At 34.9% G+C, this 13,292-nt stretch overlaps 3 protein-coding genes across 6 annotated transcripts; 2 read left to right on the top strand and 1 right to left on the bottom strand.

Annotated features, from left to right (window-relative positions):
- The first annotated feature begins 806 nt into the window (after nt 1-806).
- LOC126756534 (transcription factor grauzone-like) lies at nt 807-3,267 on the top strand. Its single transcript, XM_050469655.1, has 6 exons — nt 807-1,033; nt 1,091-1,520; nt 1,591-2,062; nt 2,133-2,327; nt 2,389-2,764; nt 2,831-3,267. The coding sequence occupies exons 1-6, from the start codon at nt 923-925 to the stop codon at nt 3,221-3,223; spliced, it is 1,977 nt and encodes a 658-aa protein (XP_050325612.1). The 5' UTR covers nt 807-922; the 3' UTR covers nt 3,224-3,267.
- LOC126756532 (vacuolar protein sorting-associated protein 51 homolog) lies at nt 3,220-6,342 on the bottom strand. Of its 2 annotated transcripts, XM_050469654.1 has the most exons (10): nt 6,029-6,342; nt 5,340-5,966; nt 5,152-5,276; nt 4,576-5,084; nt 4,387-4,514; nt 4,183-4,329; nt 3,753-4,115; nt 3,580-3,692; nt 3,407-3,510; nt 3,220-3,299 (listed from the first exon to the last, which is right to left on the bottom strand). In XM_050469654.1, the coding sequence occupies exons 1-10, from the start codon at nt 6,107-6,109 to the stop codon at nt 3,295-3,297; spliced, it is 2,202 nt and encodes a 733-aa protein (XP_050325611.1). In that variant the 5' UTR covers nt 6,110-6,342; the 3' UTR covers nt 3,220-3,294. The 2 variants fall into 2 exon arrangements, with proteins under 2 accessions (XP_050325611.1, XP_050325610.1); XM_050469653.1 differs by having other exon boundaries at nt 3,220-3,510; nt 6,029-6,341.
- On the top strand, nt 5,867-12,592 carry LOC126756531 (WD repeat-containing protein 35). 3 transcript variants are annotated; one of them, XM_050469650.1, is made up of 18 exons: nt 5,867-5,958; nt 6,058-6,113; nt 6,379-6,551; nt 6,622-6,733; nt 6,787-7,074; nt 7,297-7,442; nt 7,514-7,673; nt 7,742-8,121; nt 8,200-8,386; nt 9,244-9,347; nt 9,409-9,716; nt 9,786-10,403; nt 10,496-10,639; nt 10,719-10,879; nt 10,941-11,403; nt 11,470-11,615; nt 11,674-11,842; nt 11,908-12,592. In XM_050469650.1, exons 3-18 carry the CDS (start codon nt 6,528-6,530, stop codon nt 12,098-12,100), a joined length of 3,603 nt encoding a protein of 1,200 aa, XP_050325607.1. In that variant the 5' UTR covers nt 5,867-5,958; nt 6,058-6,113; nt 6,379-6,527; the 3' UTR covers nt 12,101-12,592. The 3 variants fall into 3 exon arrangements, with proteins under 3 accessions (XP_050325607.1, XP_050325608.1, XP_050325609.1); XM_050469652.1 differs by lacking the exon at nt 5,867-5,958 and having other exon boundaries at nt 6,024-6,113; nt 11,908-12,101; nt 12,174-12,592; XM_050469651.1 differs by lacking the exons at nt 5,867-5,958; nt 6,058-6,113 and adding an exon at nt 5,999-6,016.
- Nucleotides 12,593-13,292: the final 700 nt, after the last annotated feature.

Here is a 13,292-nt window from a genome sequence, read left to right as displayed (position 1 = left end):
CGGCAATTGTTGTGGAGGAGGAATCGGGGGTAGGAGGAAAATTTTGAAGGGTTTACGAGACAAAAGCGATCCTTTTACTATGCAAGACACAACATTTATAAATACATTGCGATTCCCAAAATCGCCATGTAAAGTACTTCTAGGTGAATTGGTGCCGCATGATGTGCAGAAGTCGAGTATATCTTTTGATCTGCGTTTCCTGGCGTGTTTGTATTTTTACGGGCATGGCTCTTACCAAAAATGCGTTGGTAATAGTAATATGCCTTCTATGAGCCAGTCCTCTGTGTCAAGAGCTCTGCACTTTATTTCGAAATTAATTATGGATGTTAAGGGCAGCAGGATGTTTCAGATACAAAGAAGGGGTAAGATAAATAAATAAAAATAAATATAAATAAATAAATAAATTTTCTCTTAAAGATTTTACACGAAATTTGGGATCAAGGGCACAATCGGCGCAATCGATTGTACCCATATTGGGATTGTTTCACCCTCAAGCACAGACGCATACATACATATCTGTATTATCCACTTGTGTTTTTGTTTGTTTATTTTTATTAAAACAGCTGTTTGACAGCAAAAAGCTTTTTACCTCACGTGGTGACTTTTTTAAGCTTTTTTCTTATGAGGTTTGAGCAAGAATAGCCTCACAAAATATGCCTCACAAGAAATCTCTCAAATTTTTCCTCTCAACTCAGTTGAGAGGTTTTTTCAGAATAGGGCTGTAAATCCAATTTTTTTTATATATTATTGTTTAATATTTATGTTTCTGCTTTTATTCTTAAAAAAGTGGCAACACTTTAGAAGTGTGTAGTTTTGTTTACTGCTGGATTGATTTGTACTTTCTATTTTATTCGGTTTAATAGCTGACAGAAAGTTTTTCATCAAATTTTAATTAACCCTAAGGACATAAAAACAAATAAAAATGATTTGTAGATTATGCCTGAAGCATTTTAAAGATGTAATTAATATTTTTGACGAGATAGGTATTGAATTGAATGTGGCTGCAGTACTTGCTAAATACTTCTGGTTCGAGGTAGGTTGCCAAAACAACATTTTTATTATCAACTTTTATTGAAAGGTTATTTTTTAGCCAAGGAGTGACGACCCAATATCTACAGCAATATGCAATTCGTGTTGGATTAGCGTTTCCAATTTCAATGAATTTTACTTAGGTGTTGAGGAAGCTCATAGGCTTTTAACAGAGCGATTTTCATTAAAGACCGATATAGAGCCCAATTGCAGTAGGAAGCGTAACTATTCAATAACCGACGAAAAAGATGTCAATGAATGGTTAGAACAAAATTTGTCAACCACAATTCCCAAACTTGACTTCAGTAATGATGATGACGTAATAAACAATCAACAAAATATCATTACACCGGAAAAGCCTGCTATCAAAGGCTTAAACTGTGTGGAATCGAATGAATTGAAATGTGAACAGTCGATAGATAATGACGAGCCTTACATAAATAGTGAATCATTTATGGAAGAAGTTATGGGTATTGTGGAAGAAAGCGAAGGTGATAAATTTTATAAACAAAAAATCAAACTATAAATATTTACTAAATACTTATATATAATAAATTTCAGACGCACTTGCCTTACCGCTAGAACGACAACTTCGTTCCACTCGCTCTAAAACTAAGAAAATTTCAGAACCCATCAAAAGAACATCAGGACGCGAATTGAAAATAATGAACAATGAATGTCAAAGGGCAGATTTTGGAAATAGAAAACGTCGAGGTCGACCACCTAAAATCAAAAGTGATACAAGGGACAAAAAAGGGAAAACGAAATCTAAAATTGATTCAAATGAAGGTGATGACTCGCAACAGGAAAGTTATGAGGAACGAATGCGTCTAATTGATGAAAAAATCGCGCAATGTATACGTTTAGTATGCGATATTTGTGCAACGGAACAACAGACATTTTCTCAATTAAGAAAACATATGGAGAAAGTTCACCAATGTAAAGGTTACGCAACTTGCTGCAATAAAAAGTTTAATAAACGAGCCCTTTTGGTAGGACATATAGAAAAACATATTAATCCAGATTGTTATAGGTAAACTTATATTATTATATATATCAAATCGAAATGTAATTGTTGATTGTTAAAACTTTTCTATGTCCAGATGTGAGTCTTGCGACAAAACATTTGCCGATAAACAATGCATGCGCAACCATTTCTTGATCAAACACCAGCCGGAAGAAGAAAAACAGTATCAATGTGAACACTGTCCGAAACGGTTTGCACGTCCCTATATCCTTGAACAACATCGTCTTATTCATGAAGAACGTAGTCACATTTGTGATATTTGTAAAAGAGGGTGAATATAGTTTTCTTTATCGTAATTTTAAAAGTATTTATAAGTTTTTTTTGCTCAAAAGGTTTGCATCAGCCAACATGCTGAGCACACATATGAAAACAATGCATTCGAGTTATGGTGCCACTATGTGTGATGTTTGTGCGAAGGTCATAAGGGGGCGCACAGCCTTTGCCCGACATCAGTTGGAGCACTCTGGTATTATTTTGCCGAAAGTTCAATGCGAAAAATGTGGATCATGGCATAAAGATAAATATAGTTTACAGAAACATAAGCGACGTCATAACGACGATGGCACCTTACACGTTTGTAGTATTTGCGGAAAGGTGGCGCCAAACCGCAGCGCCCTACTCAGTCATCAACGTTATGTTCATAAATCTGAACGCGTTTTCGAGTGTAGTGTTTGCAAGAAAGCTTTCAAAAAAGCCATATCTTTAAAGGTATTTTCTAAAATATGCATTCGTTAATTACTTATAGGAATATATATACATGTGTATGTTTTATAGGAACATATGACCACGCATACAGGCGAGGTGTTATACAGTTGCCCACACTGTCCTAAAACATTTAATTCCAATGCAAATATGCATTCACATCGTAAGAAAATGCATCCTAAAGAATTCGAAGAGACCCGCAAACAGCGGCGTGAAAATGCTGCGAAACCGGATGTTTATATCGATAAAATAGATAAAGATAAATCAACCGAAACAAAATCTCCAAATAGTCAAAATGCTACAGAAGTCGATATCAGCAGTGATGATGATTCTATGCCACAACTAATTATGATTAAATCAGACGATGGAAGAGAAACACACAACATTTTAGTGACAACAGAAGGTTTCAGTGATAACGAAGACGCGAATCCGAACGACAATAGTATAATTTTTACAATAAATTAGTGTAAGGTACTTGAAATAAATTTTTATTTTATATCAAATACAAATCTGTTCAATTTTAAATATATCCATGTTTAGGCTAGCATATGGGCAGAAAATTAAAATAATTAGTGATATTCAGCAGTTGATTATATTATATATTATGATTTGTTTTGAAAGCGATGAACTGGAACAGATAATACTAACCGCGCTCGCATATTATTTCGACCGCATTGGGTTCCATAAGTATGGACTCTAAACATCGATGTACAGCGGATCCGAGTATCTCATCAAGCAGAAAATTTACGAGACTGAAATAAGTTCGTAAAATACTTTTATGTAAGGAATCATTAGTAAATTAAACGATATACGATATTTACTTTTCATCAGCCACGAATCGCCAAAGATTCATTTGCAGATAATGAGTATCCACTTGTACCTGTTGCAATCCAAATTTACTAAATGTGCGTAGACGTACGCATTCCAAAAGAGTCTAAAAATATATGCATAATTGTAAAGAAGCAATCCTAAGATATTCACCAAACTAACTTACCTTTAAACCAATCTTAATGATACCAGTCACAATGGATACCTTTGAAAAATCAACATTAGTAAATATGTCAATGCGCTCCGAAAATAATCGATGAATATTCGAGACATAATTAGATTCTAATTGTGATGGCGTATAATTCGACCAATTAGAACGATAATGTTGCTTAGTTGTTGTTAATGTGCTAAAATGGGTTTTACGACTAGAATCACTGCTTGCTGTCGTCCTAACGCCCGCTTCATAAAGGCTAGCCACAACAGTTTCAATTGACGCCAGCTCCTCCACAACCCTTTTCATTACAGCCCGTACTGAACGAGGTTCAAGACAGTTTAGCCAATCACGAGTTTCTACGCTCTTCCTCATCATCTAATATGATTATAATGTATATATGTACATATGAATATGTATTATACATATATAGTAATTGTAATACCTGTGAAATATTTGTGCCCTGTAAACGAACATATGCATCTAATAGGGTTTGCGCAGTTTCGCGCATTTCTGCGCAAATTTCGGTTTCATGAGTCAATACTGCACTGTTTTCTGAATCAATTTCATATAAGTCGTCAACCAAAGTTATCTAAAATAAAAACTAGTAATATTAATTTCTGTAAATACTGTAGACCTAAGAATTTACCAGAATATGTACACCATTCTGCTCCATTTCAACACATGTTTTTGACAAAACCAATAGAAGATTTGGAGGACTTGGACTAGAGATTTCAGCAAACGAACACATCATTTTAGAAATATGACGCAGGAATCCTATAAATTTGATATACTATATATAATCAAAATTGAGGTCGCATGCATTATTTATATTTACCAATTAATAAACTCTCCCGTATACCTTCAACGCATAGACCACCTTTGTAATCTGCTTTAATATTGAATGACCAATCCGTCTGCAGAAATACCAATAAATCTTGTAGTACCCCTTTCACCTTTTCCACCATTGACATATACAAATTAGTAATTAATTCATTCAAATTTGCCCCATTATTGTTGTCACTTTTTGCAGAAACTAGTGCCAAACGTACAGAGCTAAGGCTATCGGAGAAGTGATCTTTTAATGATTTAGAATGTGCTTCGCAAAGTTGATGTGCAGCTGCGATTATGATGTCTACTGTGTTACGTTGTATTTCCAATCCACGACAAATATTGCGCATAGCCAGAAGGCGTCGATGGAGGCGATCTAGGGCTCGAAGCAGTATCTGCGTATCACCAAAGCCAATGTCTGATTCAACACGATCATGAACGAGTGTCATGTATTTGTCAATATTTTGGTTAAGAAATACGTTTAATTGGCGCAAGGAATGTTCTTGAAAATCATCACTAAACATATATGGATTTATATGCAATTCGGAAGGCACTTTTGAAAAACTTATAGCGCAAATCTTACCTTTCTTTATCATAGCTTTTTGTTACAAACATATCAAAATATGAAGTAACCACTAATGTTAGGTCATTGAGAAATCCTTCTATGCCCATATCAACAAATTCAATCATGTCTCGTTCAGTTTGATCCTTGTTATATAACAACCATTAAGTCATTTATATAAAAATTACCTTAAATTATATTACAAATACCTGCAGTAGTACTATTTGTTCGTGCAAACGTTTTCCAGCACAAGTCAGCATTTCATTAGCCAAATCTGCAGGTTTTTCGTCTAACTGCAATAATAATTCACCAATTTCACTTAATGATTGAGCTGAATTACTCGCCATTTGAAAATCATTCCTCAAGCGGCCTTTCAAGTCGAGCAATATTGATGCGCAATCTCTCTGAATGCCATCGAATGAGGGTTGTCGACCATATTGTGCAAACACCTTTTGTGCATGTAAATAGTCTTGAACAGCTTGAGCGTAGTTTTGTTCTTCTATTAGACCCTTCAATTTCGCTGGAAGAGAGGATAAAAATTGCAGTCGTTTAAGTAGCGAGTGTTTTTCAGACAGACGACACAGTTGCGAACGAGTCCCCTGTAATGTATCTGTAATTTGCTCACTAAACGATGTTATGGAATTCATTTTATTTCGCAACAAATTCATATCCGATTCCATTTCCTTGAAATCGTTTTTCATTTTGCGTATAGTATCTGTTGCCGATATGAATTTGTTATAGTTTTCATAGACGAGTGTCTGCATATCGGAATGTAGCGTTTGAGTGTCTTTTATTACTGCAGTTTCAGTATCCATTATTTGTTTTAAAGTACAATCCTGTGAATCACAACAAAAATTTACAAAACACTGTCTTAAGAAATAAGGGTGTATGGCTTTACTTTTAATAATTTTTCCAAATATTTTTCAGAATCAAATGCCGAGCTATCCATATCATAAGGATTACTAATATGTTCTGTCATCCTGGTAATTGTCTGTTACTTTAGGCGCTAATCGGTCACACGTTAAAAATAATAATGAAATGTTGAATTTATAGTAATTTTTGTCCAATGAAATATTCTCCGTACAATTGTTAATAAACTCAAATATATGTAGCAGCTGTACAAGATATATTAGTGCTGCCAGATAATTATATTTAGTTTAGGCAGTATCCTAAGTATTTTACTAAACGGTGAACATAACAAATCATAAACAGGTGGCAGAACGTTGATTTAATACAGCTTCTTTGCAGGCGGTAAAAACAACACTTGATAAACAAAACAAATATAAATTTAACATTCGTAATTGCCATGGGAACAAGTTTTATTATATGTTTGGGACATTGAAACAATTTGGTTCAATTTAATCGAAAGATAGCAACCAATACTTTAATTGAGCAACATGTTTGTATATTTAAGCAAAAAGGTCTTTATTTTTTAATATATACATATGATATTCACACCAATAAAAAAATGTGGTTAAACATCTCATCTAGATTGCTATACCGAACAATGTAAAATTAAATTGCATAGCTTGGAATAAGGAGCACGGGTACATAGCAGTCGCTGGTTCTGAGGGTCTGCTTAAGGTCCTGAAACTAGAGCAAGGTAGTACTATAGTATTTTTTTTATCTATATTATTACCGCCTTCATTTATTCAGCGTCCAGCGGTCCAAATAAGGGTAGTCTAGCTGCTGTATCTAATTTGTCAATGAATCAAACTCTGGACGGGCATAAGGAAGGGGTTAAAGTGGTCACTTGGAACGAAAGTCAGCAAAAATTGACTTCTTCGGATTTGGATGGTGTGATTATGGTTTGGATGATCTACAAAGGTTCTTGGTACGAAGAGATGACTAATGATCGAAAAAAATCGACCGTTAATAGCATGTGTTGGACATCAGATGGAGCTAAAATATGCATAGTGTACGAGGATGGCGCCATCATTGTAGGTTTGTATATATAATGGAGTTACTGAATGCATGCATACTATAGCCATTCACGGTTTTGGATTCGAATCACTTGGTTAACGTATAAACTAGTGATACATCGTAAACGTTTTTACATACATCGCAAGCCCAAGACCAACATGAAGATTTAAATAATATTCACTCACTCACATTTTCTAATTTCTCCAGTTCTCACACCTAACTGATAATGCTATATAATTTAAGGCTCTGTTGATGGAAATCGTATTTGGGGGAAGGAGCTAAAGAATACTCATTTAACTAGTGTGCAATGGAGTCCAGATAATCGTTTAATATTATTTGGGTTAGCTAATGGTGAATGTCATCTTTATGACAACCAAGGAAATTTTGCGGTCAGTAGTTAATGGTATATAGATACAATAGTTTAGCGCATAAAAATCTATGCATTTCATATCAAAAACAGATGAAGCTAAATATACAGTGCGTCACCCTTAGTCCAAATAGAAATTTTAGAATCTCGGCACTTTGTTGGTATAGCGGACGGGCACCATCCAACCGACCAGTTCTTGCTATTTGTTTTGAGACGTGCAAATTGCAAATTATGCGAAATGAAAGCGATGACGGTATGTAATTTTGTGTAAATTACACGTGAACAATAAATATATATGCCTATGTGTTTTTATTAATTTAGCCCCAGTTATCATCGATACTGGTATGCGAAATATAGCTGCTGAGTGGAATCAAGACGGTTCCGTGCTTTCTATTTGTGGAATTCTTATAGATTTCAATACTTCGAAAGAATCGAATCAAGTAAATTTTTACTCCCCATTCGGACATTTGATACGCACTTTAAAGGTTCCAGGGAATGAGATCTCTTCACTTTCATGGGAAGGAAAATCGCTACGCATTGCAATGGCGGTCGATTCATTTATATATTTTGCAAATATACGTCCAGATTATATGTGGTGTTATTTTGAAAAAACGGTTGTTTTTCTTAATAAAAGCAGTACCAATCATACGCGAAATTCAACGACCAATGTTATCACTTTCTGGAATACAGTTTCTAATCAGGTGTCGTATACATAACTCAAGTCAATATGTATTAAATGTATAGTACAGTGCAAAAAAGTATATTATAAATATTTTCAGAGTTTCCTAAAGGAAGTCGAGCCAGCATTGGGGATGGCTGCTTGCAATGAGCATTGTGTTTTAGCTGTAGAATGCTTAAATAGTAATATGAAGGAAAACATTGTAACTGTTTCAACAAATCCAATTCAGAGTGAGGATAAATGCTATCAGTTGATGTTGTGCAATTCTATTGGTACTACTGTTGACTGTAAGTACACAACTGATATCCTTTCAATGGTAAAACTCCAAACATAATATCAAATCTTGAGGTTACATAAATAAGTGATCCAATTCTAGTTACAAGTCAACCAGCGTTTTATGATATGATATTTCCGCACAAAAAAATTGTTTAAACACATTTTTTTACTTTATCTACTTTCAAAAGATCTTATTAAGACCAAATTACTGTGCATGGAAAAGTTCTGATATTTCAAGATAGATACAGAAGAAATAGTTTATCATAGCCTAGCAAAAAGAACCTTCCTGGGCTATCGGGGAAGTATTTTGTGATACTATCCAACAATATATACTATATATACGCTATAGTCTCGATAAAGATAGGCCTATGAAATCTCAAGTATCTCATCCCTGTAGTTAGTTATAGTTATATGCAGCGGAATGTTTTAAAGCCCAATGTGTAATTGAAGTACTATAAGGAATGTGCTATTCTAATACTTCAAAATGAACAACAATAAGGCTGTTATGTACATATGTATATGTATCATTAATGTGATGGCATATCGGGCCGCAAATTAAGAGTTTGTAATCTTAAAAACTCTGAGTTGTATAAAAATCCAACGCAGTACAATCTATTTAATTAAAAGCGGTGTCAAAGGCAACTCTGACGGAAAATACTATACGGACGGTTCTTCGAAAATTATATGATAAACACTATTCGTTTATGCAAATATTTTCTTATAGCATTCTGGTAATAATTTTAATATAATATACCTAAAGTGGTTTTAAGATCATATTGATGGTAAAAGAGTTCACAAGTTTTTAATCAAAAATTGTGTGGATTTTATCACAAAACTAAGGTTATTTATTTCGGTCTCATTTTGGCAGCAAAATACACTGATATGAAACCAAATTTTATTGCCATTAATTCTGGACATGTAACAATATCCTCTTTCGATGAAGTACTCATTTGGCACTACAACACGCCCAAAGTAAGATCCAACTTTATAATTTCGAAGCGTTTGTAGATTTTTTATTGATTTATATCTGTAGAGTGCAGCGAATTTGCATGGAGCGAAGGTGCGTAAAGAGAATCGATTTCATATAGATGACACGCCAACTGGTGTCGAAATGGCCAAAGACTTAGTAATTGCTACAGGGGGCGCAAGTTATGATAAAAAGGCTTATAAGCAACATGTTAACATAGATCCCATATGCGCACTCGCCATGTCCGAGAAGATATTGTTGGTGGCACGTTCCTCGGGCACTATAAATGAGTACAGTGTGCCGAACGTAGCGCTTCGAAATCGTCATAAAATTAATGCAAAGCCTTATAAATTGTCGATTAATTGCAATTCCAGGTATGTAAATTTTTTCTCAGTAATTAATTTTATTGAATGTAATAAAATCTAGTAAAATCCCTTTTCTAGTCGTGCAGCCGTCATAGATGATGTTGGTGTTATGACCTTGCTTGATTTGGACGATGATCGTCAATCACAGTTGAATTTCAGTCGAGTTGAACGAAAGGATGTTTGGGCCGTTTGTTGGGCCAAGGATAATCCTTTATTACTCGCATTAATGGAAAAGACGCGCATGTATGTATTTCGTGGCAATGATCCCGAAGAACCTATTTCTTGTTCCGGTTATATATGTGTTTTTGAAGATTTGGAGATTACTAGTGTTCTACTAGATGACATAATTAGTGGTGATGAGACTCAAAATTCCGTTAATCATATTATACAGTTGCGAGTTAAATCGTTGCGTGACACTGATGATTTATTGCATCATGTGGGCTTAGAAGACGCGAAGCAGTTCATTGAAGATAATCCACATCCGCGCTTATGGCGCTTGTTGGCTGAAGCAGCTTTAAAAAAACTCGAATTAGGCATTGCTGAAAATGCATTTGTGCGTAGTGCTAATTATCAGGGAATTCAATTAATTAAACGTATGCGAAACATATCAGCGCCCATGTTACAAAAAGCCGAAGTAGCCGCTTTCTATGGAGAGTACGAGGAAGCAGAGAAATTATACATGGATGCTGATAGAAGGTAAGTACGTAACTAAAATAAGGGAACTATAATCATCGATATTTGGTTAAAATCTTTCTGTATGTATGTATATTATCTTGTTTTGGGAACAGAGATTTGGCAATTAATCTACGCATTACTCTATGCGACTGGTTCCGTGCTGTTCAACTTTACCGTATGGGTTCGGGAGTGTCCGACCAACAAATGGAAACCGCTTGGCGCGAAATTGGCAACCATTTTGCAAGTTTACGCTCTTGGTAAGAACAAGATGTCACCAAATTTCGGGAAGTGTGTACTTCAAAAACAAACAAGCTTTTTTTACTCAACTGTTCACAGGGAGAGCGCAAAGGAATATTATGAAAAATCACATCACTTAGAAGGTTTAATGAATGCGCTTTATCATCTTGAGAGATTTGATGAATTGGAACAATGCATTGATAAATTGCCTGAAAAAAGTCCATTATTAGCAAAAATAGCCGAGATGTTGGCATCAGTTGGTAAGTAACATTGATAGGCCATACCATAAATATGAAGTAATTAAACTTCACTCACTTACAGGAATGTGTACAGAGGCAGTCAAGGCGTACTTAAAAATGGGCGATCCTAAATCGGCAGTAAATGTTTGTGTTAATCTGCGACAATGGGGAGAGGCGGTGCAGCTTGCTCGTAAATTCGATATGCCACAGATTGGAGATTTGTTAAGCAAGCATGCAGCTCAGCTTATCAAAGAAGATCGTCTAACAGAAGCAATTGAACTACAAAAGAAAGCTGGATTTTATTTGGAAGCCGCGCGTTTGCTGGGTAAACTGGCACAACGGGGAGTCGAAAAGGATTCCAGCATGCTACGTATTAAAAAGCTCTATATTCTAGCTGCGTTATTATCCGAGGAACATCTAAAATCGTTGAGCACAGTAGAATTGAGTTACAAAGTGGATAGAAATTCCATATTGGATACTATGAGTCCAGAAGACGCACACGTCGTTGAACATATGTGGCATGCAGCGGAAGCTTATCATTTTATGTAAGCACAAGTACTAATACATATTAATACATTTGTGGATATGTTATTATATTGAATTTTCTGCAGGATGTTGGCACAGCGTCAGTTACGTTTTGGTATTACGCGCAATGCTGTCGTTACTGCATTGCGCTTGTGCGATTATGATGATATCTTGCCAACAGAAGATGTATATAATATACTCGCACTTACTTGCTGTGCAGATCGATCATTTGGTGGGTACTAAATATTTTGGTATTGGAATTAATTTATCGAAACAAAAATTAACATTAGGTACATGCGCCAAGGCTTTTACCAAGCTAAAATGCTTGGAGAGTATACCGGAGTGTAGAGTTCAGGAATATAAAAGGCTCGCGGAAAATATATTTTCAAAGTATACATCTGAAGATACCAGAAATGAAATGGTTAAATGTTACGCATGCAACTCGCCGGTACCCGATAGGTTCGGATCTTCATTTTTATGATATCTCTATACACATGTGTAGTAAAATAATAAATATTTTCTAGTCTGCCAGCCTGTAGCATTTGTGGTGTTCGCTTTCCAGCATGTGTGTCATCAGGCAAACCCATCACTCAACCCACCAGCAATATTTGGATTTGTGGCATTTGTCATCATTGTGCCATCCCAGTTGAAATCTCACGACATCATACCTGTCCTCTTTGTCACAGTTTGATAATTTCAATGACAGTTGAAATTTAATGTAAAGTTCAAAGCATTATATAAAAAAAAAAACATTTATATTACTAATTCTTTAAAAATTATTAATTCTAAGAAGAAATAGTGTAGCTATCGAAGCGAAGTATCTCTACCTATTTAGTCAGCCTAGGCGACTGCGATTAGGTTAGACAAAGTGTTGTAATAAGAGAGGGAGGGTACAATAGACTGAAAGTGCATCTATAATTGAATAAAATGTAATATACAATGGTGCTGCTATAATTGGAACCGACTCTGCGGTAAATAATTTTCGTAATTTATTTTAAAAATGTATATTGCCACATTAAAACGATTAATTCAAATTAACATTGCAACACATTTTATATTATTTTTACATAAAAACAACAACATTAATCACATTTTTAAGAAAATGAGCAAAACATAAAAGAGCAAATTTTGTCTGGTTTTTTTATTAGAAACGAAAGTAATAACTTAAAATATCTATATAAAATTGAATAAAATGGATTAGATTTTTAATATTTTGTTGGATAACACTTATTTTTAACATACATACATATTTTCCAGTCTTCGAAGTAAACTTTGAATTAATTGTTGGCATGGCTGCTGTTTCAACTTTGTTTAACCATTTGAAACAATTCGTTATTATTTCGCGGGTTTTCGTCCTTAAGATCTCGTTTCACAATTGCCCAGAAGTTTTCAATTGGGTTGAGATGGACGACAGGGCAGGTATTTTTCATCCATCCATCAGTATTTTTATCCGAAAACCAGCTCTTCACTATCCTTGAGGTGTGTTTTGAGCCATTGTCATGCTGGAAAATGTAATGGATTGGCATACTATTTTTCAAAGGCATATGGTTCCATTACATTCTCCAAAATGCTTTTATATTGATGTTAGTCAATTATACTTTGAACACGGATAAATGAGCCAACACCACGACATTAAAAGGCTTCCCAAACCATAACAGATTCTCCACCATCTTATACTGTTTCCAAAGAGTAACTGGGATTTAGGGTCATGTTTTCCATCCGATTGGAATAAATTGAACTTGTATTTGTCACTCCAGAGTACTCTATTGAAGTATTGGTAATTTTTACATTTCTTTCGCAAATCTTAACCGCTTCTTGATATTTTGTTTCTGATACGAGGGGTTTTTATTGGCAATGAACGCACGAAGGCCCAACTCTTGTAAACGCCTTCTTATCGTCCGAATTTCTT

This window comes from Bactrocera neohumeralis, chromosome 4 (genome assembly GCF_024586455.1).
Source record: "Bactrocera neohumeralis isolate Rockhampton chromosome 4, APGP_CSIRO_Bneo_wtdbg2-racon-allhic-juicebox.fasta_v2, whole genome shotgun sequence".
In the NCBI taxonomy this organism is placed as follows: domain Eukaryota; kingdom Metazoa; phylum Arthropoda; class Insecta; order Diptera; family Tephritidae; genus Bactrocera; species Bactrocera neohumeralis.
This window is presented reverse-complemented; position numbering and strand designations above follow the sequence as displayed.

Excerpts from the sequence above, each read along its gene's own strand:
- LOC126756534 (XM_050469655.1), top strand. The coding sequence starts at position 923 with ATGATTTGTAGATTATGCCTGAAGCATTTTAAAGATGTAATTAATATT. Across the intron at positions 1,034-1,090 it reads CTAAATACTTCTGGTTCGAG|CCAAGGAGTGACGACCCAAT; the intron begins GTAGGTTGCCAA and ends GTTATTTTTTAG. Across the intron at positions 2,328-2,388 it reads TGTGATATTTGTAAAAGAGG|GTTTGCATCAGCCAACATGC; the intron begins GTGAATATAGTT and ends TTTGCTCAAAAG.
- LOC126756532 (XM_050469654.1), bottom strand. The coding sequence starts at position 6,109 with ATGACAGAACATATTAGTAATCCTTATGATATGGATAGCTCGGCATTT. Across the intron at positions 5,085-5,151 it reads AAAAGCTATGATAAAGAAAG|TGATGATTTTCAAGAACATT; the intron begins GTAAGATTTGCG and ends ATATATGTTTAG. Across the intron at positions 4,330-4,386 it reads AGAATGGTGTACATATTCTG|ATAACTTTGGTTGACGACTT; the intron begins GTAAATTCTTAG and ends TTTTTATTTTAG.
- LOC126756531 (XM_050469650.1), top strand. The coding sequence starts at position 6,528 with ATGTTTGTATATTTAAGCAAAAAG. Across the intron at positions 7,075-7,296 it reads GGATGGCGCCATCATTGTAG|GCTCTGTTGATGGAAATCGT; the intron begins GTTTGTATATAT and ends ATATAATTTAAG. Across the intron at positions 11,404-11,469 it reads GCGGAAGCTTATCATTTTAT|GATGTTGGCACAGCGTCAGT; the intron begins GTAAGCACAAGT and ends AATTTTCTGCAG.